Source organism: Sardina pilchardus, chromosome 22, assembly GCF_963854185.1.
Source record: "Sardina pilchardus chromosome 22, fSarPil1.1, whole genome shotgun sequence".
NCBI lineage: Eukaryota > Metazoa > Chordata > Actinopteri > Clupeiformes > Clupeidae > Sardina > Sardina pilchardus.
The window spans coordinates 25,158,400-25,185,899 of record NC_085015.1 but is presented as its reverse complement, the minus strand read 5'-3'; the positions used below and the strand labels follow the sequence as shown (position 1 = coordinate 25,185,899).

Genomic DNA, 27,500 nt, shown 5'->3' with positions numbered 1-27,500 from the left:
GGCGCTGGAGTTTGTCGTGTTGTTGTTGGGGGCCGTGGTCTGCGGGGTGGGGGTCTGCGGGCTGCTCTTGCCCGAGGTGTTGGCGCTGCCCGTGGGGGTGGAGGGGCTCCGTTCCCCAGCACTGTGAGGAGAGCCGGGGGCATCGCTGGCGCTGCTGGGGCCGTTAGCCACCGGTGCGGTAGGCACGGTCACCTCACACTGTGTGTGAGCAGGTGTGGGTGTGGGTTCTGACAGTCCGCCTTGATCAGTGGGAGAGGGTTCTATCGCCCCGACTAGTACAGTCAGAGAAGACAAGTTAGCGCCGTCTAGAACGGCAGGACAGGGTTCTAGAGCTCCATCGACAACTGCTGGAGAACATTCCGCTATACCGTCCAAGGGGACCGGCGAGAGTTCCTCTACTCCGTCCAGAACCGCTGGGGAGGATTCCTGAATTAGACCGACGGGTGACAATTCCGTTGTTTCGCCCATGACGGCGGGAGAACATTCCGGAGACGCGTCTGGCGCACCGGTGGGAGTCCTGGCGTCGTCCATAGACGAGGTGCCGCTGTCGCAGCTGGTGTTGCCGTCGGCCTGGGACGGGGGGTCTGTGCCGGGCTCGCCCCTGTCCCCGCTCTCCGACAGCCCACTGTCCAACGGAACACTGTCCAGCTCCTCTGCTCCCAGGTCATTCTCCTTGGCGCCGATACCGTCAGGCTTGGTCAACAGATCGCCGCTGTTGCCAGTGACCTGCTCTGACCCCGCAGGCGTCGCACTGACCTCCGATCCCCCCTGTGGGTCAGCAGGGGCGGTGACCTGCCCTTCCTCCTGATGGTCTGGCTGTTCCATCCTCACCTTCACGTCCACCGCAGCTGAGAGCTGAGACTGACAGACAAATGAGTAGAAGTAAGAACAGGATGGAAAAAAAAAGTGTTTAACTGGAGACACCAATACAAACACAAAACTGCGGATAGGAAATGTGAATGTTTAGTAAATATAACAGTAAACGTACATTAAAAACCACAACATTTGAGACAACAGGCATCTCATCTAGTAAATCCTTCCAACTAAGCACCGACGAGGAGCTTCAAAAAGCCTTCCTTCTTTCACGCTTCCTTCTGGGTAAAGACTATAAGAATAGCTCAGACTTACAGATATTCCATCAGACCTGCTCCACAACCTCAACCAGTAAGGAGAGAAATGCATTGACACAGGGCTTTAAAATGAACACGCCCAGCAACACAACAGTGGGAAGGCCTGGCCAGGGGTGTGGCACTGCCGCACACACAATGGGACAGACAGAAGTGATAGTTCTACCCACAGGCTGAGAGATATCTAATAGTGAAACCTGTCCCAAATGCTGTCTGTGTTGATACGGATCCTCCGGCATTTGGTTTGGTTTCAATGCAGAAGTCAGTAAGCTTAGTGTCCTTGAATATGTCTTGCAACTAAGATCAGTTACAGCTGGTTTCATACAATCCATGTCAAGACAAATTTTGTATGCGTGTGCTGATGCATAAAGGAATTTCAGGAAGTCACTCCATGACTGTAAATTCCAACAGGCCCTGGTGACGTCTGAGCTATTTTTCAGTTGCTTCCAAGATGTAGGCGTGTGTGTGTGTGTGCGCGCACTTATGACAGCTGAAGGCATGTATACACAGTAGACTTGCTCGCAGTATGTACACGTGTCTTAATGTGCCGGTTTCCATCCAAGTTTTATGCACATTTTGTCAATTCAAATAAGAAATGGCTGTCTGGACTGGACTGGAAACACTTGAAATTATGTGCAATCCATTTTCTAATACGCATATAAATTTGATTAGCTTGAGGGAGGTATCATGCCATTTACGTTGAAGGAAACAATTTATTCACATTTCTTTGCATTTCTACCTCTGTGTTTCCGTAATGCTGCCCTGACGACACCATTTGTGATGATTTGTTCCAACAGCTGATCAGAACTCATCTTGAGATTGGGAGAATGTTCATTTTAACTCAAGACAACTGGAAAGGCACGTACATCTACACGTGTGTTGAGCCAGATTTTCATGAACGTGCGTGGAATATGAATGGAAACCCAGCTATTGTGTGTGTCAGGGGAGGCGGAGAGTAAACTGAAAGATCATTACCGTGTTTGCACTTTGCCCAGTCTCTCACCAGGAGTGATAAGGCACTTGAACTCACCAGGATGGTACAGTAAGCGCTTCACACCTCATCCACAGCAACACTTCGCACATAGGCTTGCACATAGCTTAGTTAATTAGCTTGCCACCTGACCATTTCAGTGAAAACAGCCATGCACTTCAGCATGAAGTCACTTACTGTATGTGAATAATTTTACTGTAGCCAATGTGTGCATGTTATTTGCGCTACTACAATAAACCCTTGCTTTCCCTAAAGGCTGGTAAGATAGCGTTTTCATGTGAGCAGTTTCTTAAGTGGACAAAACCCTACAGTTTAAGACGAAGGTTCCAATGGCAAAATGTGCAGTCAGCACTTTCTCAGCAGACATTTCATCATGCCAAATAGTCAGTATGCCCCTAGACTACAGGCCAAATATTTCACCCTGTCGTGTACTTGAGAAGAGAGGCTTTTAATCCTGGCACAATAATAAAGAAACTGTTCTTCCCCCTGCTGCAGGATTGCACGATTATGAAACTATTCAGACTTTATACTTCTAACAGAACATGAAATGGGAATCTAAAACCTACAGATACTCATTAACAGCAACGAATGGAAAAGTAACGTAGGCCTAACATAAATGATTTAAAAATGAGAACAATTTTCTTATTTACAACGACGTAAAGCTATGTGAAGAAACTGGAAAGGGAAGTTAGTCATGGCTTCTCCCCAGATATCAACAGTGAAATCTGTCTTGTCACTGCACATCTTTATCAGGCTTTGTCATATGGCACACAATACAGACTTAGACTGCTGTTCAGTGAGGCGTCATGATGATATATAAGATGACTAGTTATCTGCTAGTCTTGTCTAGGTGGTCATTTGTACCTATTTTGATTCTATCCGTGTTTTTTTAATCCCAAGGTTGCTGTCTGATGGAATGTACTGAAAGATTAACCACAAACACCCAGCCCACTGACATGGCACCTGTTTGAATTAACATTATCCTAGCAAACTAGCAATGCTAACCAACCAGATCGATTTAATCTTTGACTGGCAAGACTAATTATGTCCCGATGCAGCCAAATACCGCTAAAATGTGTCATGCCACTGTCACACAAATGAATATCACACAAACATAAGTGACAATTCGGCTTAGAGGTGGACAAGGTATATGTTTCCTAGATATGTAAACATAACGTACCAACACTACATGGTTTCCTAACCCAGTTGACGTTAGATAGCATGCTAATCCAACAGAAAATGACATTATAAGCAACCGTCAGCTGACATGAAGCTGTGTGGCTAACATTTACTTGTCCAAATGTCAAATGGAATGGAAATTCTATGCCCGTTGACTGTTATGTAATCTGGTTTGGTGAGTCGTTGGGTCAACTTGCTAACGTTATGTGATGTGAAACACCATCGGTTTCAGGTTTTCACCAGCTGCTTTCAACAGTGCTAACTTGCTAGCTAGATGAACGCTGACAAACCAGATAACCCTATCGACTGCGTTAGCATACCAACTTGCTAGCAATAGCTAACCAACATGCAATGCATTGCAGGACGGTGATTATAGAACTATTGCTAACAGCAATTATGTTTAGGAGTGGTGGCACCTACCTTTAGCAGGTTTATGATAAATCCATTGCTCTCAGCTAATATTTGGCCAGTGGCAAAATATGGGAATCCCTATTCTCTGTTACTAACCACCCAGACGGGTCGCTCTGAGGTGACACATCAACAAATATGGCCACTGCAGGAAAAGCGGCTCCGATTTGGACCAATGATTGTCCACTGTTGCTGTGCGCTCATGACGTGCAAATGCATTACATTACAGTAGTGGAGGACACTTTTAAATGGTTAAAGACAACGTATAAAGAACATTTATGTAAAGTGGAGGCATCTTATAGACTACACTTGCACAAAACTGTATGGAATGATCATAAGGAGTCATGATCAACTGGACAAGGTGAGTTATAATATTTGTAACTCTTGTACACTGTGCATGTATTGTGAATATATCAACAAGTAACATGTTTTCCTGAATACATTAATATAAGTTCATCTCTTGGGTCAGCACTCAGCAGTGCATAACACAACTTCTTTTAGCTTGTTCAGCAGAGTCGCGTGGAAGCATCGTGGAGTATTACGCATGCGTGGCACACACAATCCAGACACGCACTGAAGGGAAATATCCACGTGTAGTAGAGATCAGCAGGTAGGTATGTGAAATAATAGGAATATGAATTTGGTAAAAAATACACCTTAAAATGTTATGTGCTGATATATCACGAAGATGTCTTATGAAGTCCTTCAAATGGGACGTCTTTTGTAATTAACTGTATTAACTGAACGAATAACGATGCCCTGAAGTGTAAACTAGCTAACGTTAGCCACTAAACGTGTTAGTTAACTTTTTTCGCAGTACATATCAGACATCTATAGTTCGACGTTTCAGTAAATACGGTGCGTTTAAAAGTCAGAATTTTGCCTCCGCTTTCAAATCAAACAGTGGCAGTAGTAATATCTACATAAACGGTGAATGTGTTCAGGGTATATGAGAAATCTACAGACAGAGCATGCAAGTTCAAGTTAGCCTAGTTTGTAAAACTAACGTTAGCTGTGTAGTTTCAGTTATATGGGTCGCCCATTTCAAGACGCTGGGTTTGCCCAACTTTGCTTTCCATGTGAAATACATTGATTTGACTAGATTTGTAACGCTACTTTAGAATTAATCACTGGTGGTGTAATAACTAACGAAAATTGTGGGTATATGGTTGTCTTATGTTTAGGTGACTGATTTGCCCTTGCCAAAATGAACCGCGCCTTCCTCTCCCCAATCGTGAGGCCAACTCTTCCTCTTCGCAGACCCGCTACTAATCCTAGCGTGGTCTCTCCATCTTGTCCCTCGCCAGTACCACCTGAGCAAATCAGTTATCAGGCACCAGAGCAACCTACACCAGAGGTCAAAGGTAAACTATAATAGTCTGCATGTGGGATTATTAATGCCACGAGTGATTTAGTCAATCATTTTGATTTTACAACATGGCTAATTCCCCCCAAAATATCAGTGGAATCTTACCACTTGAAAGTTTGAATCAACATACATTTCTCTCAACCATTGCATACAGAACTCCCATTCACAGGCAGATACTCAACAAAGAAAAGCTGTTTGCTAAATAGAAAGATGTTAAAAATAGACAGTATTCTGCTTAGCGATAGAAAGGTTGTTCCCAAGTGACTGTTGCTGTGTCCTTATTTAACAATTAAGAGACACCTAGTTGTTTACATCTTCTGTAATGGATAACCCAGATGGGAGACAATTCATTGTTCTCTTCTCACATCCGCTGCAGGACCCATAAACAGGCAACCAAGCAGACCTGTGTGCGCCACGGACCTCTCCTCGGTTTGTGCTTTCACCTACTTTTGTGTATTTAGTGACGACATATGCATGCTATGGGGCACTGAAATTGGCCCATTTTAAGTCTTGCACACAGTAGCAATGTAAAATGATAAGACTAGAAAAACCTTCCATTTATGATAAATTTATCACTCATTTACTCTCGTATAATTTTCATTCTCTAGACGGTGCTTGCCGTGCCTGGGTCATCCACAGTGAAATTGTGTAATTATTGTGGACAAGAAGGTTGGTCCATTTCCTTTTTGTGCAAATATGATTTATTGATTGAAAGAGGAGATTGTAATAAAGGCGTAAATGAAGAATGTAATGAGTGTTTTTTTCAATACCAGTGTATTTATGTTTCTAAGACGTTTCTGTGTTGATTTTTTTTGTTGATTGTAATTTGCCCTTTTTCACCTGGCCCTAATTGAAACATAATAGTTATCCTGTAAGCACTGAACTAGACAAACCGGGCCTTGTCAAGTGTTTCGTTTGTAGCACTTTGGTTTTATCTGTAGTTTGACATTTCCCCATGTCGGATCGCACCAATTAGTCCGTTTTGTTGATTCATAAGATACGAGTTACTTCATTAATCCCAAAGGAAATTTGTTGTAATAAGTCTTACTCATTCATCATTTAGCTATAAAGTTACTACAACACGCTACCCTGTTGGTTTATGAGCTTAACTTTGGGGCCTTTGGCTTTCGCAGGTCAGCTAAGATGCTCTGGCTGTAAGAAGACCAACTACTGCTCTGTGTCCTGTCAGTCAGAGGACTGGGCTGCCCATAGACACGTCTGCAAGACTACTGCAGAGGTTGACCAGAGGTAATTATAAGGCTACATCGGTTATGTGTAGCTGCTATGGCTATCTGAGTGACGCAAGAAAAGTGCAATAACATTGTCCCAGGAGTCTATGGGAATACTTGAAATCTGTAGGCCTCTTCTGTGAAAGAACTACATTATGCTCTGGGGGGAAATTTACCAGGAGTTGCTAGAGGATTTTAGCCTGGGTGTTCCCATGCTGCCTCGCGCGCGATTTGATTCAGACAGCCTGGAAACTACCGCCCTAATTTTTGCCTCAGATAGGGGGCCAATCACAGAACAGGGGAAAGCACGATGATGATGAGCTATGCACAGACCCATTTAATAGACATCCGTGGCGTCCAATAAATGGATCTGGGCATTTTTTTTCAAATACGAGAAAATTAACATTTGATTCCCAGACCACGTCTCATTGAGAAGGGGTGGCGCTAGCCAGGCTAAGAGGATTTGGTATTTCTTGTACTGTTGTAGGATATACAGTATAATCATGCGTACACAGCAGTGCAGATATTTTGGGGGATTGTAGTATATTACCAGAGAGGGTTAAAGCAGAGCGAGAGGCGCAAACGTTCGAACATTTCCGCGTTCTGTTTTCGCAAAGGGGAGGGGGGCGAAATCCCCCTTTAAGCAGACCTAGAAACATTCTAATTGAACTGCTTGCCGATCGATATCCCACTATGACGACTTTGCGACACGCCTCTTTAAGCAGACAGGAACTGTTCGAATTTTGCATCCATAGAGATGCAGTATGTTGCTCTATCTTGTCAGTAATGAAGGATCTTTGATATTACCCTGTTCCTGTTATCAAAAGTGAAGTTTGTCTGGCTTGTCTCTCTGCGCTCTCTGTCCTTGTCCCCTCATCTCCTGAAGTGATAAGCCAAAGGAAAGCCCCGCCATGTCTGCTTCCACTGGAGCTACTGTTGCAGAACCCAAGGTGCTTGATATGTTTGTACAATAAGACGTTTTTGAACTTTTTCATTTCACTTGTCATTTAAGTGCAGTGTGGTTACCAGAGTTGTTAGTCCTTTTTAACAAAATCCTAGTCACTGAAAGGGTGATTTATGAAATGTTGGCACTTTATCACATATCTTTATCCGTTTTATATTGAAACACACACACACACACACACATACACACACACTATATTAGCTATACAGTACACAATTCTACATGGAAAAACTAAACATTGTCCTTTATGATGCAGTCTTCTCAGCCACAGGTGAATGGCACTGATGCTCCTCAGACCAAGAGGGTGTACTTACAGGACCTAAGCAAGAATGACATTTCCAAAGGAACTGAGATTAAGGTATGAACTGCCACAAAACTCACGTTCTTTCGTCAACATGTTCCCATCATGGTTGGTAATAATTAGCCATGCTCTAAAGAGCATAAATGTAGCATTTATCACTCAGTCTGTAATTCAGTACAGTTACATTCTGCAATTCTGTGATCTGCTTTGATGGGCAGTATTGCTACTGCACTGCAATTTTTTGTTTGTTTTTTGGCTGTAAATTCATAAAGCTTACACGAGAAGGTAGCAGCTGTAGCAGAGGCCATTTGAATTCACTATGCAAAGCAAAGCCTGGATGTGGCTAGGCTACTCTGTGTTGTTGTTGCTGGCCTTCAGAGGCTTTTTGTAATGGTTATGGCCTTCCATCTGTCCACAGGCTTTAGTAGTTGATGTGCAAAGCCCCAGCAAGTTCTTCATCCACGTCCATAGCGCAACTGTAGAGGAGTCTCTGAGAAAGATCTCCATGGAACTGCAGAGCGCCTGCGGTGCCTCATCTGCCAGCCCCTACAGCCCTGATGTTGGGGAGATTTGTGCCATCAAATTCTCTCAGGACCAGGTGAACAAGACACCACACTAAATATGCAAACATGATATTGGGGGGAGAAAATGGGGATTGCGATATATTATGTTTCTCCGATACATCTTTAGCCAGTGGGGAAAAAATGGAATGAGATGACAGAGTAGCTCTATTTGAAAATAATGAATCACTGAATGACTTGGGTTTTTGTATGCATCTGCACGACATAATAGTATGTTTTAAGAAGCTGAACAAATACTTTATACTAGCAAAAAACATGATCTCTTTGATTTAATTGATTCACATCACATTATTGCCCATGCACACATCATGGTGACGATGCCGAAACGGTATACCGTTTCCATTCAGCATGCTTATTGTTTGTTTTGGTAAGACACTTATCTGATCAGACTATATTGGATATGCCGTAAAAATAAGTATTGCTATTATTATAGTACGAAAGTTCACGTGATAAAGGAGAGTTGCCCTTTGGTCCAATGTAGCACTGGTATCGAGGCCTGGTGCAGACCGTCAGTGGCGATCAGCAGAATGCCAGAGTTCTCTACATCGACTTTGGGAACGAAGAGGACGTCCCGTTTGACCGGATCAGGCCTCTTCCAGACAGCATCGACCGCACTGCTCCAAACGTTAGTCCTGCTCCTGGTTGTCGGTCTCTCTCTGTCCTTTTATAGTATAGGCAATAGAAATAAACAAACACGTTTTCAAGTTATTTTAATAATAATACATTTTGTCTGTGCTAAACTTGATGCCACTTGTCTAATCGGCCATTTAGGATTGAAATAGATCATGGACAACATGATAGTGAGAGATATTTACACAAAGATGCCTAAAGGACCACATACACTACTCACAAAAAGTTAGGGTTATGTATTTTTGGGTGAAATGTAATGTTCCAGTACAGAAAGTACTGAAACACTGAACTGTTGCACATTCAAAAGTGTAGAGAAGGTCACATTAAGTTCACCTGTAAAGTTTATAGTGGATTCTAGGTTCATCCTGATATTTCACCCGAAAGCCAAATATCCCTGCCTTTTTGTGAGTAGTAGTAGTATATCTAACTGTCTGCCATTGACCTGGCCATCATCACCATTTTAATGTATTTTACTGTGCGTTCAGACCAAAACCGTCAAAAGCGCCAAAGCCATGTCGTGAAACATTCGGACAAACCACAAGCAGCAATCCTGCGAGTTTGACATTCTGATTAGTTGACGCCGAACCGTGTCATAGCTAATTACCATAAAGTTAACTGAGGCTCAACTTTTTTTTGACGCCCGTGAAGCTCATGAAGCCACGCCCAGAGCGCTTTTGACGCCGGTAGCGCCGACTCTCCATAGAAAATGAATGATTTTCGGCGCTTTTGACGGTCTTGGTGTGAACGCACAGTTAGAGGAGGTCTCTTTCCTTGACCTCCCTCACTGTCCGACCCTCTCTGCCCTGAGCAGGCGCTGCAGTGTCGCGTGGCCGGAGTGGCGGCTGCAGCGGGCGGCTGGAAGGAAGAGTGCACCATCTTCCTCAAGCAGCTTCTCTACGGGAAGAGTGCAGCCATCCACGTGCTCAGCGTCACTGGGGACGCTCAGAGACTCTACTCCGTAGACATGAAAGTGGCCTCCACTGGTACGGAGAGAAACTTTTTTTCTCTTTCTGTTACTGGAAGAGCTTTCACTTGATGTAATGTAAAATTAGTTATGAAGATGTAGCGAAAATAAAGAATATTGAGATGGATAAATGCTAGAATAATTCAAGTTTTATTCAAGTCTACACAGGAATTTTGATAGGTTTGCTATTCATGGGTTTCATCAGGTCCCTTTCCACAGGTGTATTAATCAAGCACCATGCAGTCTGCATTCATAATCTAGGTGCTTGATTGTATACACCTGTGGAAAGGGACCTGATGAGACCCATGAATTGCTGTGTGTGGCGTTAATTTCAGTGGCCATTATAATGTACTCATTCCCTGTGTTACACAGATAAGATGCTGAGTAGCTTCCTCCTGGAGCAGGGCTACGCAGTGAAAGTCTCCCCGACCACTGAGCAGGAGATTGGTAAGGCAATGGCTGTGTGCGTGTCTGTCCACTATTGTCAGACTTTAGGACACCTACGTTTTTTTTTTTGTTGTTGTTTTTTTTATGATTTTACGGTGTAGAAAGCTTTTGATAGCAAATGCTTGTGGTAATATACAGTGTGGACATTACATTTAGACCATTTCACCACAAATTAACCACTAAAGGTAAACGTGTGTAAAATGTCGTTCCCCTGTCTCTTACACCATAGACTCAATGCTAAATGCGTCTGTGGAGAAGTACCTTTGCCAGTTGGATGCCCCCAGCAACAGTGCGGAAGCCCAGCAACCTGCCCTCCAGTTCCAGGACGTGGGCAAGTCCTTCACAGGAGTGGTCACCTACCTGCTCTCACCCGCTGACATTGTGTGCCAGGTGGTGGAGAATTCCCGTAAGTTATCCCAAAGGATATTTTTGTAAAATAGGTTATTTGAAGATGAAGAATATACAGAACTGGATCAGTTTGTCCCTTGTTGTCTGCCCTTTTGTTTTTTAAATGTGCTATAAAACAGTTGGGTGGTTACCAGAGATCAGTAGCACCTGCCTAATGAGTAGCACCTGACAAATAATAAAATTGAGACATAACAGCTAAAGGAATTACATGAAATACTGTAGTGGAGCAGTGGCTTTCTTTGGTGACCAAATATTTCAATATTGTGTGTGTGTGTCTGTCTGTCTGTCTGTCTGTCTGTCTGTCTGTCTGTCTGTCTGTCTGTCTGTCTGTCTGTCTGTCTGTCTGTCTGTCTGTCTGTCTGTCTGTCTGTCTTCCCATCTATCATCCCTGAGCAGGTGTGATCCAGGAGCTGCAGGTGAAGCTAAAAGAGCACTGCTGCCGCATTCAGCCCAGCGACAGCTTCAAACCCAGCCCAGGGACCATCTGTTGCGCCCTGTTCTCTGGTACAGTCTCTCTCTCTCTCTCTCTCTCTCTCTCTCTCTCTCTCTGTCTGTCTATCACTCTCGCTCTTCATTCTGTATAATTTTATAAAATGCAATACGTTAGATATATCTCATGATTCATTCAGTCATGCTGATACTCTTCAGCATGACTGAATGAATCATGATATGTTGAAGTTGCAGTAAGTGAGCTGTACTGTTGTGCTGTGCAGAGGATAAGGAGTGGTATCGGGCGAAGGTGCTGAATTACACCTCAGAGACTCGCGCGACGGTGAGCCTCGTCGACTACGGCAACGTGGAGGAGATGGAGCTGACCCGCATGCTGCCCATCACCGCAGAGCTGCTAGCGTTAGCCGCGCAGGGCATCCCCTGCAGCTTGGCAGGTACAGCGCTACCTTTTAACCTGGACAAGCTGTTAGGAATACATTTTCATGTCATGTAGTCATGTTTATGCCGAGATGTGCATTATTCTAAACAATTTACACGTTAGCAGCAGTACTTCATGAAAAGAAGTACCGTTCTTTTTCTCGCTCTAGATGTTATATGAACTGGTATGTTTTGGAGAGACCAGTGTAGGAAATATAATCATAAACATGGCTGCTGTTGTCTTGTACCGTGTCAGTTTCATGTGCCATATCTCGTTAATAGACCTTTACAGCCATTTTGACATACAGTGGAAGGGCAAGCACAGGTGTTACTAATTACGGAAATTATGTCTGTTCAATGTAAGTGTTACAGAATCAGAACCTTAATTAATGTCATTAGTAACAGCTGGGCCTGCCATATATTTCATGTAGAAAAAATGGCTGATGTGAACAAATGTTCATGGTGCTATATTCACAGGTTTCTTCCAGTCCTTTTCCACAGGTGTATTAATCAAACACCATGCAGTCTGCATTCATAATCTAGGTTGATTTTCATAGGCTACACCTGTGGAAAAGGACCTGATGAAACCCGTGAATAGATTTGATCAAGTGAAAGTGACCCTTCTCCTCTCTTACCCAGGCATTCTGGCCCCTGAGGGGAGCTGGCCCGAGCAGGCCGCCTTGATCCTCAAGCGGCTCGTCTCCAACCGCTTCCTGCGCGTGGATGTGCACGGCCGGAAGGCCGACGGCCTCCAGGTGGCGATGGTGGACGAGTCCAGTGACCCGCAGACGGACATGGGCGAGCTGCTGGTGTCCATGGGTTACGCGCTGGCCGAGCCCAAAGCCGCCCCGGCAGAAGCCCCGCAGCAGCAGGCCACCCCACAGCCCCAGATGGCCGCTGCCCCAGGAGCCGTGCCTAAAGCCCCTGGTGAGAGAGCAGCGCCTAATGCCTTGTCTTTATTGACTTGTTTTGACACGCTTTGATTTAGAGGAAGGCCGATAAAAGTACATAACCTTAGAAATCTGTCTTTGGGTGTATTTTTGGGCTTGGATGTTTAGACGTAGATGGAAGAGCACCGTCTGAATGTTCTGTCATCTGTCACTGTTAGCTTTCAGTTTACCCTTCCCTGAATGACTTATGTAACTCTTGTTTGGCAGTATTTTACAAAACCTAGCCTAATGACAGCAGCTTTGTAACAGCAGTGGTGCGTGTGTGTGTGTGTGTGTGTGTGTGTGTGTGTGTGTGTGTGTGTGTGTGTGTGTGTGTGTGTGTGTGTCCTATAGTAGTGAACGCCCCCAGGCCGCCGAAGCTGGAGTGGACCTGCTCTGAGCTCCCGTGTGACGGCCAGCTGGCGGTCATGGTGGCCACTGTCATCGATAACCCGGGAGAGTTCTACTGCTACCGCTACGTACCCGAAGGTGCCACTGACAGAACATCACAAAGCACACGCCATATTTACAACATCATGCCACTAACTCCACAGTACTTAACACGTGTTTTGTGGATGAAGCTATTGTTGTGTAATTATGTATGACCTACAACCATACGGTGAGTCTTTTTGGAATTTAAAAATACTAGTTGATGTAGTGTAGGTGGTATTATTTGTGTGTATATCTGAGATTGAGTGTGTGTATGCGTGTGTGTTTGTGCACACCTGAGGTTTATCTAGGCTTATCAACTTGTAATATTCCAGAGTACCGGACATACAGAAAATCTGCCAGATATGTTTTAAATACCTGTATAATAATTGCCGAACAATTTCCGTCTGTATGTGACGTAAACTCTGGTGTGTGTGTCTGTGTGTTTGTGTTTGCAGACCTGCAGGCCCTGGCACAACTGTCTGCTGAGCTGCTGAAGCACTGTGAGGGAGATGCTGCTCCCCTCAGCCCTGTGGTGGGAGAGCCCTGCTGTGCTCTCTTCTCTGGTGAGATGACATTCCACTCTGCCACCAACAGGGGGCGACCACCAGCAGCATGTGGATGGTGACGGAGACTACACTTGACCAATTAGGAAACTTTTTTTTGCCTGCATTAAACTTGTCAGTTACTTAAACTTGTCAGTTACTTGTGCTGGACAAATGTAAATAATATTATGAATTGAGATAGTGTTTGTGTGTAAATTGTCAAATTGACTACCGGTACTCCTGAAGCATTTGTCTGGTATATTGCCTCCAGCCCAGTGCTCCATGTGCTTGGCTATGTTCAACTGTGGAATTGGTTGCAGTTCATTGCAGTCAGATACGTCAATAAGTGGCATTTGAATAGTTGCCATTTTGGCTCTAGCTGACTCAGTTTCGCTGTGTAAACACTGTAACTGCTGCAACCCTGACAGACGGCAGCTGGTACCGCGCCATGGTGCAGAGCGTGGGGGCTGATGGGAAGGCGCAGGTGTATTTCGTGGACTACGGGAACAGCTGCGCGGTGGAGCCGGCTCACCTGAGGACCATAGAGCAGCGGCTGGTGACCCTTCCTTTCCTGGCCATCCGCTGCTGGCTGGCAGGTAAGGGGCCGTGGCCGTGTTGGTGGCATGGTTGCCCGGTTGCCCTTGGCTGCCAAATTGTTACAAGTGGCATGCAGATTTGGTTGGCTTTGGCACACTGAGGTATATTCATATGCAATAACATGAAGAGGACTGCTTTTCTGATAATGCTTTTGAATCATCTAAACCAGACAGTAGCTCAGCTGGTTGATTAAGGTAGTTAAAGCCCAAGTCCTACAGTACATGCAGTTTGCAGGATTTTGAGACGACTGGTTTGATTCAGCCTATTGGAAGTATACACTAATCCAGCGCGAACTTTATGGGCGCTGCCATCTTGAATATCGCCATTCCTGCGTGCCTGACGAGTGACACTTGCCTGTGCTTTTCAATGAAAGCATCCTGTCAGAGAATGTCTAACAAGGGGTCCTGCTCATGAATGAAAATGTCAGGTGAAAGGGAACATTGGATCAATGATGTCAGACTGTACCAAAACTTACCAGTGAAGGTAATTTATTAACACCATAAAGTATTAAGACGTGTATTAATAACAGCTAACCTCTGCAACAGCCGCCTATGGAACCAACGGGCTAATTTCTTAGCAGCCAGGCACGCAGTAATGGCGGTTTTGTGTTACTTCCGTGTTTCGCTGGATTAGTGTATTCTCTAAATGTATTGATATGAAGTGTTCACATGTGTGCTTAATTGCAGGTGTTGAGCCAGCTGGTGGTCAGTGGACCCAGGCTGCCATTCAGAGAATGCAGGAGCTGTGTGCTGGCCAGTACCTGACTGGACGTGTAGTCTCCATCACTGAGCGTGGCTACGGCATCGAGCTCCAGTCTGACAGCCACAACATCGCCGCAACACTTCTCTCTGAACAGCTGGCTAAAAAGCCCAATGTTAGTCAGACATCTTGCCCATGCCCTTCCACCACAGCCAATCAGAGCCAACCTCCTGCCCCTCACACTCCTGTTGCAGCCAATCAGAGCCAGGCCCCCGCCCCAAGCGCTGACAGTTCCTCCAATCAGAGCCAGGGCCCAGCAACACGCCCTCCTAGTGGAACCAGTCAGAGCCAGGTTGTAACCAATGCCACAAGTCAACCTCAGGCTTCTCATCCTCCTGTAGCCACCAATCAGAGCCAGGCTCCTGGTGCACGCCCCTCCAGTGCCACCAATCAGAGCCAGGCTCACGGTGCACACCCTTCTGCAGCCACCAATCACAGAGAGGCACCAGCTGTGGCTCCACCAATAAAAACTCCCGCTGTGGACCAGACCCCAGCATCACAGCCTGGTGAGTCTGAATGATCTTCGCTAATCTAGCACATTGTCATTTGATCCTGATCCTATTCCATGCATGCTTTTATAGGTTGAGTTTACCTGCTAATTATAAATGCTGAGATACGTAGAGATGGGTAGCATAAAACGAAGATTATGCATATAACCACGGTTTTATGAGTTTCGGATGACCACCAGAGCTTGGCAGTCACTCGGAATATCCACGAGAAGATTGCCAAGAGGTCGTATCCTGTGTTGACCTGCCTTTTGTGCCGGTGCACAGGGCAGACGTCACCCAGGTCACAGGTGACTTTGTTGATATAAACACTCGACCTACACGTACGTGTGATGGATATCCAGGTGCTGAAAGCACCGCCTCTGGCGGTCGGGAGAAACGAAATAGAACTGACACTATAGTCAGCTCTTGAAAATTCTATTAATGTACACAGTGTATGGTATGCTAAAAGCGCCACATAAGAAATGGCACAGTTACCAGGATTTTGTCTCAGGTTTGTGTGAAATAACCCCTCTAGTGCCAGGCCATTCCAATAATAGGTTGGCTTAGTTGTATGCATCCTCAGTCCTCGGTGTGTCTTCATGTCCTGATGCCTGTGTCCCCACCATCAGCTGCAACCTTCCCGCTGGACTGGAAGACGGAGGAGCTCCCTCGGAACCAGACCTTCACTCCACGCGTGGCAGCAGCCATCAGCCCCGCCCTTTTCTTCATCATGAGCTCCACTGAAGGTGTCCTGCCAGCCGTTAGATCCAGCGCTAACCTAGTCTACAGCATCTCCATTTTGTGGTGTCTTTTTAAATCCCTACTCCTGTGTGTGTGTGTGTGTGTGTGTGTGTGTGTGTGTGTGTGTGTGTGTGTGTGTGTGTGTGTGTGTGTGTGTGTGTGTGTGTGTGTGTGTGTGTGTGTGTGTGTGTGTGTGTGTGTGTGTGTGTGTGTGTGTGTGTGTGTGTGTGTGTGTGTGTGTGTGTGGTCTCTCCAGTTAACTCCGATAAGTTCCAGTCCCTGATCATGGAGGTGGAGAAGTACTGTGGACAGGCCACCCCTAGCCAGACCAAACCGCAGCCTGGCGCTGCCTGCTGTGCCCAGTTCTCAGGTGAGTCTGCCACTCACAACAATAGAGCACATTCAGATTCAGCCATTATCATTGAGGAATGTATTATCAAACATGTTACAATAAGGAGAGAGCTCTCAGAGAATCCTCCATATGGGGTGAACTTCAGAGGTCTACAGTATATGGCAGTTGTCTACATGTATCCTGCCCCTTCCTGTAATGTAAGTGACCAATGGCATGATTCATGTCATCTTCCGAAATAGCTGCCCTAAATAACTGCTTGAAGCCATTACCAAGATGGCCGCCAAGTGGTGAGACTTGCTGATAAGGACTTTGGTAATATTTAGCAAATTATTTCATTTAAAGGCCTAAACTCGTAACCTATTTCAGAACCCTTCGTTATGAGTTGATGACATGATCAGACATGAACCCTTCAAGCTGTCGGAGGTTTACTGTAGGACTGTTACAAAGTCAGCAGCCTCCTGCATGCAGAGCTCTTAGTGGGATCTGTGACAGCCAATAGGAGTGCAGTGCAGGCCAGGTGCTCATCAAAGCCCTCCTTCCCAGTTGGGGCGTTGTGCTGCACCGTGGCATTCCGACCCAGAGCCCACTAATTTAGCGTCTGCAGCGTCTGGAGTAATGACACACTTCTGGAGCTGCCCCAACGCCTGCCTGGCCTGCCCTTTAAACACTGTGTGTGTGTGTGTGTGTGTGTGTGTGTGTGTGTGTCGCTGTGCATTCCGTAAGCTTGCTAAACACAGGATTACCTTAATGGCTTTTCCATGCATTGTTCCCTCAGTCAATGAACAGAGCAAATTTGCTCATAGTGGGTAGACCAGTATGTTGAGCTCTCATGCAGAAACATGCAGCTATTTGGTGATTTTATTTTTCCGTCCTTTTTCCAGTTGGCTCTGTTGTTTTACCTTTCCTAACAGTCCTTAGTCCTTAAAGCAACACTAAAGCACTTTTCCTCTGTCGCACACACGCCATTTGTTTATCCAGCAAATAACAGACAAGGTAGAATATGTTGCATGATTTTATGAAAGTATGATGTATTGCGACATCGAAGCAAGTCAAATTTGTAGTTTCTGATGTCTCATTTCATCGAACCACAGATACACTACCCCACCTCGTAAAGTTACATAGTGCGGTTATAGCCGATGGAGGGCCGCAAAGTGAAAGTGCAAGTGCCGTTCACCCTGTTACGAGTCGATGAACCGCTGAAATGATTTTGGAAACATTATTTTAAGGTACGAAAAACTCTTTAGTGTTGCTTTAAGAGTCCATAACACATTGGGCAGAAGTATACTGCATAACACAACGGTAAAGTAACCTCATCTCTACCACCCCCCAGTGCAGTTCCTTTGAACTCCGTATTTAATCCGAGTGTTTACTCCCTTGTCTCAGGAGATAAGAAGTGGTACAGGGCCGTGGTCCTGGACATCAACAGCTCCAAGGCCAGCGTGATCTACGCCGATTTTGGGAACGCGGAGGAGGTTCCGCTCTCCCACATCCTGCCCATGCCCAGAGAATTCCTCCAGTATCCCCTCAGGATCGTGCGCTGCTCCCTCACCGGTGAATATCTGCAGCTTTACAAGACATTTATCCATCCCACATATCCTTAGCAAGCAATGCTTACGTATCAAATCTCAATTTCATATATGGCTGACGGTAGATTTTTTTAAATATATATTATAACTGTCTGTGTCCTGAGGTGTGTTGGTATTAGGCAAACAATGACGAACGCTCATGGCGAACATGTTTTCTCAGAACAGTTAAATTTGAACAATTTGGTGTAAATGTTCCATTGTCATAGTGACACTTTGCCCCAGCTCTCATCCAGCTCCACTGTATATATTCGGGGAGACCTAACTCCTCAGACTGTTTGTGAGTGTTCGCAAATGTTTGCTGATAACTGAATTTAAACACACCTCCGGCCTTTTTCGCTGTAGCAGCGTTGCGAAATCTCCAGTGGAGCACGATTTCACACACACACTCCATCCATCCATTCCTGCATCCGTCCATTTGCAGCATTACGAGCCCCTGTCTCTACTCCACCTGTCCCCCAGGTAAGGAGCGCTTCCCCTCCGAGTGGCCTGAAAGCTCCATGGAGCTCTTTGGGACGCTACTCAGCGGCAAGCTCCAGGCCTCCGTTCAGGCCTTCGACGGCTCCGTCAACCTGCTGGACGTTACCCATCAGGCCAAGGGGCCCATCGGCCCACTCCTGCTGAAGAGCCTCCAGGGCCCCCAGGCTGCGGCCAGCACTCCGCAGGTCCCCGACCAGAGCAAGGTGGCGCCCCAACCCCCACCGCCGCAGCCACCCCAGCAGCAGCCGCGTCTGCCGCAGCCCATCAGCACCCCTCAACCTGGGGCTCCAGCCAAGGCTCCAGTGGTGTCTCCGGCTCCAGCCAAACATCAGGACAGCGCGCCCAAACAGCAGGTTGCCGCGGTGACAGGTAGCATTTGCGTCGCATTAGCGTCATTTTTCCCCCTTGTTATTTTCCTCTCACTGGAGAGTGAACAGGACAGCCACTCTCTCGGATATCTTGAAAGGTCATCAGAGATAGGAATGACCACTCTGCAGTAATTTCAAGGTAGATTTGTCCCAGTAACCACCACCACAGTCCGGCTTAAACATGAGGGGAATGTTGGGAGTACAAACAGAGGGCTTGTCCAACTTAAGCCTACCAGAGGTATTTGTAGTCTACTTCTACTGCCGCTTGAGTACATTATTTGCTGTTAACCTGTCATCCACATGCAAAGATGTCCCTCACAACTTGTGGCGATCCTGGATAGATTTGATTGCACAAGTGTTCAAACTTGGGTGTTGTTTTTAGGAAGCGGCTTCGCTCAACCAGACAGACATGCAGAATCTCTAGAACCCAATTCTTGTGCAGTCCCGTAAACTTTTTTATTTTAGTTGGTCCCAGTAAAAAAAAATCTTTTAAAACTGTCAGCCAAGGTCTTGTTTTGTGCAGAGCTCCGCATCCTCTCAGGATGATCGGTGGAGCTCCAGGTGGTGTTTTAAGACCGTAACCCAGCAGACGTGTCATTTCCCCATGGGCCGTGTGCGTGTGTGTGTGTGTGTATCTGTGGATACATTTATGATGTTTGGATGATTTCAGGTGGCCCGAAGAAGGTGCCGGAAGCCAAAGACGTGGCAGGCAGCACCGGCTCAGTCCCTAATGATGGTGTGTACACTCTCCCAGCACCCATCAAAAACTCTAACCCCAAAATATGATTTCTAAGGCCCGTTATCTCGCAGGAGTTCATTCTTTTAACTTTCTTTATGCATGTAATTCATCTTGTTCAATATTCCTTGTTTTGTTTCAGTTTTTATTGGTCAATGCACATCTTTGCTAGGACTAGAGTATGGCCGTTTCTGACTGGAGCCAAAGGTTCTGGCAGTAAACAGCGAAAAATAGGTCCGCTGGTATCCAGCCTGAGCTGCCGGGCGAAATTCAAATTCCCCGGAAGTTCAGGCAGGGTTCACCCAACCTACATCTTTGCCAACATACTCTAACATATGGGTTTCATCAGGTCCCTTTCCACAGGTGTATAAAATCAAGCACCTAGATTATGAATGCAGACTGCATGGTGCTAGAAAGAGATCTGATGACATCCATGAATATGTTTTCATTGCAGTGTCACTGCACTGACAAACTGTTTTTGTTTTTTCCACCAGTTGCTCACAAAGCATGCTGCTGCAGCGAACTGAAGAACAAGGTGAGAACCTGTTTCAAATAGGTGATACTGGCCAAAGATGGGTTGTTTAACATTGGATTTAGACAGCATTCCTAGAAATCCAACCCTAATAGAAGAGACAGGCACTTCTCATTTACCATTTGAGAAAGACCTACCTCAATAGGATGATCACATTATGTACCATGTCATAGTGGTTATACTGTACATAGTGAATGCATATACTTAACATAATATCCTTCCCTTGCAGATGGAGAAGCTTGAAGACCTTATTGTACATCTTATGCAGCAGATAAACGGATGGCAGAATTCTGTGGTGCATTGAGTTTAAAAAGCCTGTCTTTTATTTTAATGTTTTATTGTTTAATGTTTAAAAAAATTATGTTGCCCAAGCAAAGATGACCGGGGCTATATATGTGTGTATTGACTAATTCTATTTTATGTTTTTATTATTTTAAACGACACACTCATCCAAGGCATACTTGCTGGAGTTGGTAGTTGTCTTGGTCATTGAGCAACCTTAGGCACTTTGTTAATGTTCTGTTCAAAGTACAGTAAAAACAAAAAAGTTCAGTTTGTGTGGTGTGTTGACGATGCACTTGCATTCCGTGGATGTGGATCATGAACCTTTTCAGGATTTCCTTGCTTTTCAGCGAGCAGAAAAATAACTGTTCTTGTTTGTCATACTGTAAATCAAGTTAGCACCATTTGTTCGGTTTTCAGAATCAGTCCAAAATTAACACAGTTGTTGGACATTGTGCCCTCTTGAAATAATAATAAAAAAAACTTCGGGTTGTCATGAAATAGCTCGTTGTCCTCAGTTGTTTTACCTGAAGTTCACGCCAGACTTCTAGGCGTTGACGGCACAAACGTAACTTTGCATAAACCATACTTTAAACAGCTTGGGGTGGATGGGGTGGTTGAGTTGTCAGTGGGATGAACGGAGTAGTGGAGCCCAGTCAAAGTCACGCCTGCAGCCTGCGGAAGTTTGAGCGGGGAGCGCTTTCTCCCCAGAGGGAACTTGTCATCTCAGAAATACGCATTTGGATAAGAGGACCTGGCTTTGTCCACGCGAAGTCATACAACTAAGAGCGACGTTTGAAGTGGTATGTTGTATTTCTTCTCTTCAGCAAGAAGTACTTCATTAATAATAGGCTATTAGTTGGTGCACAGCGTTCAGTTGCCAATAGTCCGCGAGCTTTTATCAGCCTATAGGCAAGAACACCGGTGTCATTTAGCTTATGGACATGTGAAATTTTGACATGCAGGAGACTCGATCCAAAACATTTCAATAAGGGAGAAATGGAAGCATATGGGTTTATCCTACCTGTTGTTGGCAGATCTTACGTTTTAAAGCGTGAAACTGCACAAACTAAACAAAGTTTAAAACTTGGAACTCGAACACATCTTCAGGGTCACAACCTTATGACCCGCCCTTTGCGTACTTTGCGATGTCCGCTGCACTTGATGATTTTTGAATGAGCTTAAAATGAAGCCCCGTGTGCTTGCATCTTGACGGTCCCTAACACTAGGCCTATGGAATCACCACATATAGCTAGCACGCAAACATCTCGACTCATACATGTAGTGCGCGAGATAAGCGTGCGCACATTTGAGCATTGCATTCTGGCTTGTTTTGGATAAGGTATGCATCCTATTGTAAAGATTTAAAAAAAAAAAAAAAAAAAAAGGGCTCTGATGTTCCCTACTCCATGGCGAGGATGGGGAAACCCCTTAGAAGGTCCACAGGGATGTGTGCATTTTGTCATGACATCTTGTGTTAGACCCAGTGGTGGGCATGTCACATGCATCCCTTTACACGAAAGATTTCTTCTTTTTCCCCCCCGGAAAAGTGTGTCTGGCATTCCATTACAGACCTGAGACATTCATGGTTAATGTCTTCAAAAGCGAAGCAAATAAACCATTAGAAAGATGAACTGTTTACTGTTGAATATGTGTAGGCTATAGAGCAGGGTTTGGTGGTTTATTTTTATACTCTACAAGCTAATCATCATAGTGGAATGTAAAAGTCTCTCCCATCATTTTCATAACTGTCCTCAGTCGTTTGTGTGGAGAGAATTTGTAGCCATTAAATGCTGCCGGTTAGTGATTACTGCACTTGTGTGAAGTGCTTCCAAGGGTTTTCCTTTCTAATTATGTCATGCTTAGACAGCTTCTGACTTGTTACCATTTCAAACCAGAAGGCAGGCACAGGTACGATTTATCTCCACAGAGAAATGGAGGGACCCGCACCATAAAACAAAACTGTCAAGTCACATAGTAAACAGATCCCTGTTGGAAACTCGGGCATTCCTACCTCGCCACTATTTGACTATTCTATTCCATGCTTATTGTGGTCGCATTGTTTTTGACCTGCCCTCTGAACTGCTAGTAAGACGGGGAGCAGATCGTTGTTTGTGTGCACATGGGAATGCAGCGTGTTCAGTATCCAGACTTGCATCCTCTGTCAACCACTCACCTTGTTATGGCAGAGGCCAGAGAACATGTATGCGCAGGTCAGCATCACACACACACACACACACACACACACACACACACACACACACACACACACACACACACACACACACACACACACACACACTCCACTCACATCAAAGAAAACACTGCACTGCACAGCCACTGAGCAGAAGGCTCTTCCACTGCAGGTAATCACAGCAGTGTTTCAGTTGAGGTAGATGAAAAGGTTTCCGAAGATTAAGAAGCAACTGTTGGCAACAGCATTTTAATGATTTCATTTAGTGTATTAAAGCTTTTACATGTTGCTACTGTCCATGTACATTTTACATCAAACAAAAGCCCATTCATTTCTGAGAGCCAATTTCTGGACAGTTGCTATTCAGAGCCAGCCAGCAAGTAACAAACTTCTCAGTCGGCTGTTGAGTTGTAGGCCCCACTTTTGTGAGTTCTGTTTATATAGAGAATTGAAACTTGAGTGGCTATAATTAACATATTAGACTTCTTGGCTTCTGTTTCTTGACTAAAAACTTGGCATAGTCTGTCTAAATACACACCATCTACCATCTAGTTGAAATGAATTACATTGCTGAAATTGGCAATGATATTTGTGGTATTTTGTGAGAAGATATGATGAAGATAGTCTGTCTTCAATTGGTATGCGTAGCCTACTTGTGTGAAATGGAAGACGGTGGGCGTGAGGGAATGACACACAGATAAAGAGAGAAGGATGTGAGATGGGAAGATCATAAAGAAATGGGAGTAAATCACTCTGGTAGATAAAAAGCTCTCCTCTATAATAGAAAATCTGCTCTTTCTCTCTGTGTGTGCCTTTGTCTCTCTCTCTCCCTTGCTTTCTCTCTCTTCTCTCTTTCCTTCCGGAACGCTCCGCTGGTCACACAGAGAGAGCCAGGGGAAGCCGTGATGGTTATCGTGAGATGATTGTGAGACTGCTTGTTCACAGAGCCAGCCCTGGGCCGGGACCTCAGATGCCTATCACGCGCAAAGACCCTCCTCTTGAGAAGGGGGAGAAAAAAAAGTATTCCTAAGTATTTCAGCACAATGAGACATTGCCAAATTCCATTCATCCTCACCATGTCAGGTGAATGCACATTCTCGGCATTGGAATCTTAATGGATCCCTCTCAGTGTCTTCCTCTGGTCTGTCCCAAATCGTTTAAAACTCTAAAGCACGGAAGTGATGTGGTGATCACTTTTTTTGTTTTTAGAATCTGTCCTCTTTATGAGGAATGTTGGTTTGTTTATCCGCAATATTCCTCCCGTGTTTTCCCAAGGTGACAGTGGTGGGAATGTGTGCAGGAGATGAGCGAGTGGGCGAGTCAGATCAAAGCGAAACCCAGCGACGCTTCATGGCTCACTGTCGCCTCCGTACCCACTTCATAAATCCCACCACACCTGCCCGGCCCCACCGTGTCCCTCCAGCTGGATTTTGGCCAATCAGATATCATGGCCCAGACATAACACACAGACACATACACGCATGCATGCAGAAGTGCATGCTTTGATGCCTTTGTCAAACTTTTACATTCTCAAAAATATCAAAAGAAGGTCAGATACAAACTGGATGCTATCTTTGGGCACAAGACCCCCCCCCCCCCCTCTCTCTCTCTCTCTCTCTCTCTCTGAGTGAGTGTGTGTGTGTGTGCATACAATGAAATCATATAATCCTGACCCAAATCCCTCTTGAGGACCTGATGATTTTGGAAGCTTTGAGGTGATGGATGTGAACACACCGAGGAATTCCTCTGGGTTAATGTGTAACACCCAGATGAAGAAATGACAGTGATTTAAGGTGCAGTGAGATGACCATCACTCAGCCCTGTGTTTGTTCAGCCATGGTCCAGTAGCTGGCTGCTGACCAGAGGTAAAAGGCTCTTAAATTGAAACCAATGACTGTGAGTTGGAATGTGGTCTGACTGCATACTTCTAATCTAGACCACAATGCATTGAGGGATTTGTCCCTCTATAACTTAAATGTCCAAAATGCTGCCCTTAAAGGCATTACCTTTGGTTTTCTGTGCAGGTAAGGAGTTGGTTTGCTGTATTTGAGGCCATCTAAAGAATGTGGACAAAGCATACCAGCGATCCGAAATATAGAGGCCTCTTCTCAAACCTCTCTCCTTGGTCCTCAATCCTCGGTCCTTGGGCTCGCTCCCACTGATCTATAAAGAATGATGGGGCAGCAAAAATGGGATAGTCTATCCAGTGTTCTTTATAGATCAGTTGGAACGAGCTGGAGGACTGAGGAGAGAGGGTTGAGAAGAGCCTGGAGTTCCAATGTCAATTCAAATGGTCCCTTTTTTCTCTTCTGAGTCCCTTTATGTGGTTGACCCATTTGACACGACTATAAAATGGATGTTTATGTTTCTACCCCACATGCTGTATTGGGTGATAAACGGTGCTATTTCGGACCCACTTGGTAACCCTCACGGCTAACGCCTCTTATCATCACCTAGTTGATGCTTCATCTGAAGGCCCCTTGACCATGGGGATGTGACCCCCCCAACCACCACAGCCATCCGTCAGATGTCCAGCATCATGATTTAACCCTGTCTAAAATAGCCTGGCGTCAGTCGACCCTTGCCTACCCTTAATTCTCTTCAAAAAATAGCCCCCCACTTCAATGACCGCTCCCCCCCCCCCCCCCCCCCCCTCTTGCTAATGCTCGGCTAACAAGCACATTGTTGGACACGCTGTAATTCAGGGGACCGTCCCCACCCTCGTTCTCCATCCTTTCTTCTGCTGAATGGAGGAGGAATGCAGCCTATGTGCTGCTCAAGGTTCGCCCAGCGCAGCTGTTCTCCTCCCACAAGAATGCGCTATTCTCGTTAGCGTTCTCTCTCAAAGGGGCTCGACCAACATGTAGTCGCTGACTGTTCTCACACTTAAGGCTCAAACAATACAAATGGCAGTCACCGTTTTCACCGGCTCACCACGTTCAGTGTAATGAGTCTTTTCTGTCTCCTTGTTTCAGGTCTCCAATGATGGACTCCACAAGCCAGCTTTACTTCTTCTTCTTGTTCTTCCTATTCCAAGGTAAGCATGAAGAAATAAAGAAACTGATAGCATGCAAGTCTGCCCATGATGCGACATACATATTCAGGTGCTTGTTGATGAGTTTGGCCGCAATGTAGAGTTGTTCAAGTACTGTACCAGTAACACAGCTGTTATAATTCCTGAGTTACTATTGGTAGTTTGAGCCTTTGTTATTTCGTGTGTGTGTTTATATGACCTGTCACAATGTAACTACTGTAAGCGCATCCAGGTTTCTCTTGCTTTGTAACTGGAACCTCACACAAGCCTGACACATGACCTTGACGAGGGTAATGGTTTGAGTTAAAAGGCTGAGTACACAAGGCAAAGCAAACTGACAGCTCTAACAGCCCTTGGGTCAAAGTTGAAGTCAAGGTGAACATTAAAGGTGGCTGTTGAGGTCTCTGGGAAACATTGGAGAGCCATCATCAGGCCCAGTGAGCCTATACTGTCTGGCTTGTGAGGCGTGTAGGAAACATAAGACAGCTGAAAAAGGAGCGCTAGAAGATGAGTGACTGAAACGACGCCCCTTGGCCTGTGTACTTCTATTTGATATCCTGGATAAATCACCATAAATTAAAAGGTTTTGTTTTGGAGACTTCCATTATGCCTCAGTCTGCATTCAAGATGCGATGTTGCTGACTGTTTTCCTTCCGCTAGGAAACGCTTCGTTCCACATGCAAGAATGTAAGACTTGATGTTTTTACTGCCTTACCACAAACAGTACACTTATATCTGGAGTATTTGCCCTTAAGGAGCAGAAACTTTACCACCAGTATTAAATTATCTGGTATTTTTTTCCCTTTGTAATGACAGCTTTAGTGACGTCCAGAAGTATTTACAGTCCATCAGGGCAGAACATCAGTTTCAAACTTGCCCTTGAAGGCTGCACACACACTTGAAGCATTTCCCCCACGTGGTGTTAATTTAAAAAAAAAAAAAGAAAATCTTTTGAATTGTTTTACCACAGGAATGAGCACATGCCATGCTTCAGGGCCTGCAGTGTTCATACATGACAGTGCTCCTGTTGTAGAATTTGATAAACTTTTGAGGGAAAGACCGTTTCTTATGCTTTTGTTGACAGATAAGAACCTGGAGGCCCATCTCAGAATGCTGCAAGTGGGTGGATGTTTATGTGTGGGAGAGGTGGAGTTGGGTGGGGGATTGGAGAGGTTAGTCGACCTGCAGTGCTGTGTTGGATCACTGTAAATCTGCACTGCGGAATTGCTCTGAGGGGGGTTAGGGGGGGCCATACTCCCCTTTGCTAAATCTTAGGGGGAGCTTGATAAGGAAAGCCTCCTGTCACTGCTGTGGTAGGTGTCTTTAGTGTGGAGAGCTTTCGGAGGCCTAGGCCTGAGAACTGGTTCTTAGCACTGTCTCAGAGGATTTGAGAGTGATCCCTCCAAGAATCCCAAGCAGTCCGACGTCATGGTGTGTGCGTGGAGAGACGTGCGGAGGCCTATAGCGCCATGCTCTGGAGGGTTGGGATGACCTTTGATGGTGTCGGGTCAAACGATGCCACCTGAATTGACCTCTCGTTTTGCCATTTTGATCAACAAATATTTTTATGCCGTCTATCTAAGCACCCTTCAAATATGTAATACACGCTGATGCACATTAATACAGTCAATTGACTACACATTATCTGATTTGTGACTGCATGCTGTCAGATTCATTTGTGCCCAGTTGTGTTTATGTTTCTACTATACTGAAGCACAAATTCCCTCTTGTGGAATTAAACAAAGTTTATCTAATCTTATCTTATCTTATTTGTCTGTTTTAACAGTTACTTGCACTGTTATCTGCAACTTGACAACTAGAGCATGTATTAAAAGTTTGCAGTTCGTACAGAATGGCCGTTTCCTCATCCCTCATCTGAAGTGTTAACGTTTTTTAAACGTATTACCCGTTAGCTGAAGTTCTGAAGTTCAGCGTAAACCCTGGGCTTAAACGTTCCCTTTTCTTGTCCGATAACTCAGCTGGTCT

At 45.2% G+C, this 27,500-nt stretch overlaps 2 protein-coding genes across 5 annotated transcripts in view; one reads left to right on the top strand and one right to left on the bottom strand.

Annotated features, from left to right (window-relative positions):
* ccdc186 (coiled-coil domain-containing protein 186) overlaps positions 1–3,840 on the bottom strand; it is a 45,746-nt gene extending 41,906 nt beyond the window's left edge. Inside the window, exons 1-3 of one of the 2 annotated variants that reach the window (XM_062525622.1) lie at positions 3,718–3,824; positions 989–1,156; positions 1–861 (exon numbers count right to left, since the gene is read on the bottom strand). The exon at positions 1–861 is cut by the window's left edge and continues 227 nt beyond it. In XM_062525622.1, coding sequence (XP_062381606.1) covers positions 1–861; positions 989–1,021 — 894 coding nt within the window. In that variant the 5' untranslated portion in view covers positions 1,022–1,156; positions 3,718–3,824. Of the gene's footprint in view, positions 862–988; positions 1,157–3,717 lie in introns of both variants that reach the window. The other variant, XM_062525623.1, reaches the window with a different exon arrangement.
* A 366-nt stretch (positions 3,841–4,206) lies between these two features.
* On the top strand, positions 4,207–20,789 carry tdrd1 (tudor domain containing 1). 3 transcript variants are annotated; one of them, XM_062526753.1, is made up of 26 exons: positions 4,207–4,315; positions 4,890–5,069; positions 5,451–5,503; positions 5,683–5,743; positions 6,208–6,322; positions 7,190–7,253; positions 7,524–7,625; positions 7,987–8,166; positions 8,631–8,774; positions 9,591–9,762; positions 10,116–10,190; positions 10,420–10,596; positions 10,995–11,102; positions 11,312–11,482; positions 12,105–12,392; positions 12,749–12,883; positions 13,282–13,389; positions 13,797–13,964; positions 14,652–15,230; positions 15,842–15,958; positions 16,210–16,323; positions 17,689–17,856; positions 18,351–18,737; positions 19,407–19,472; positions 19,967–20,007; positions 20,234–20,789. In XM_062526753.1, exons 2-26 carry the CDS (start codon positions 4,913–4,915, stop codon positions 20,306–20,308), a joined length of 3,825 nt encoding a protein of 1,274 aa, XP_062382737.1. In that variant the 5' UTR covers positions 4,207–4,315; positions 4,890–4,912; the 3' UTR covers positions 20,309–20,789. The 3 variants fall into 3 exon arrangements, with proteins under 3 accessions (XP_062382737.1, XP_062382740.1, XP_062382738.1); XM_062526756.1 differs by having other exon boundaries at positions 4,209–4,315; positions 12,752–12,883; XM_062526754.1 differs by having other exon boundaries at positions 4,223–4,319.
* The last annotated feature ends 6,711 nt before the right edge of the window (positions 20,790–27,500 follow it).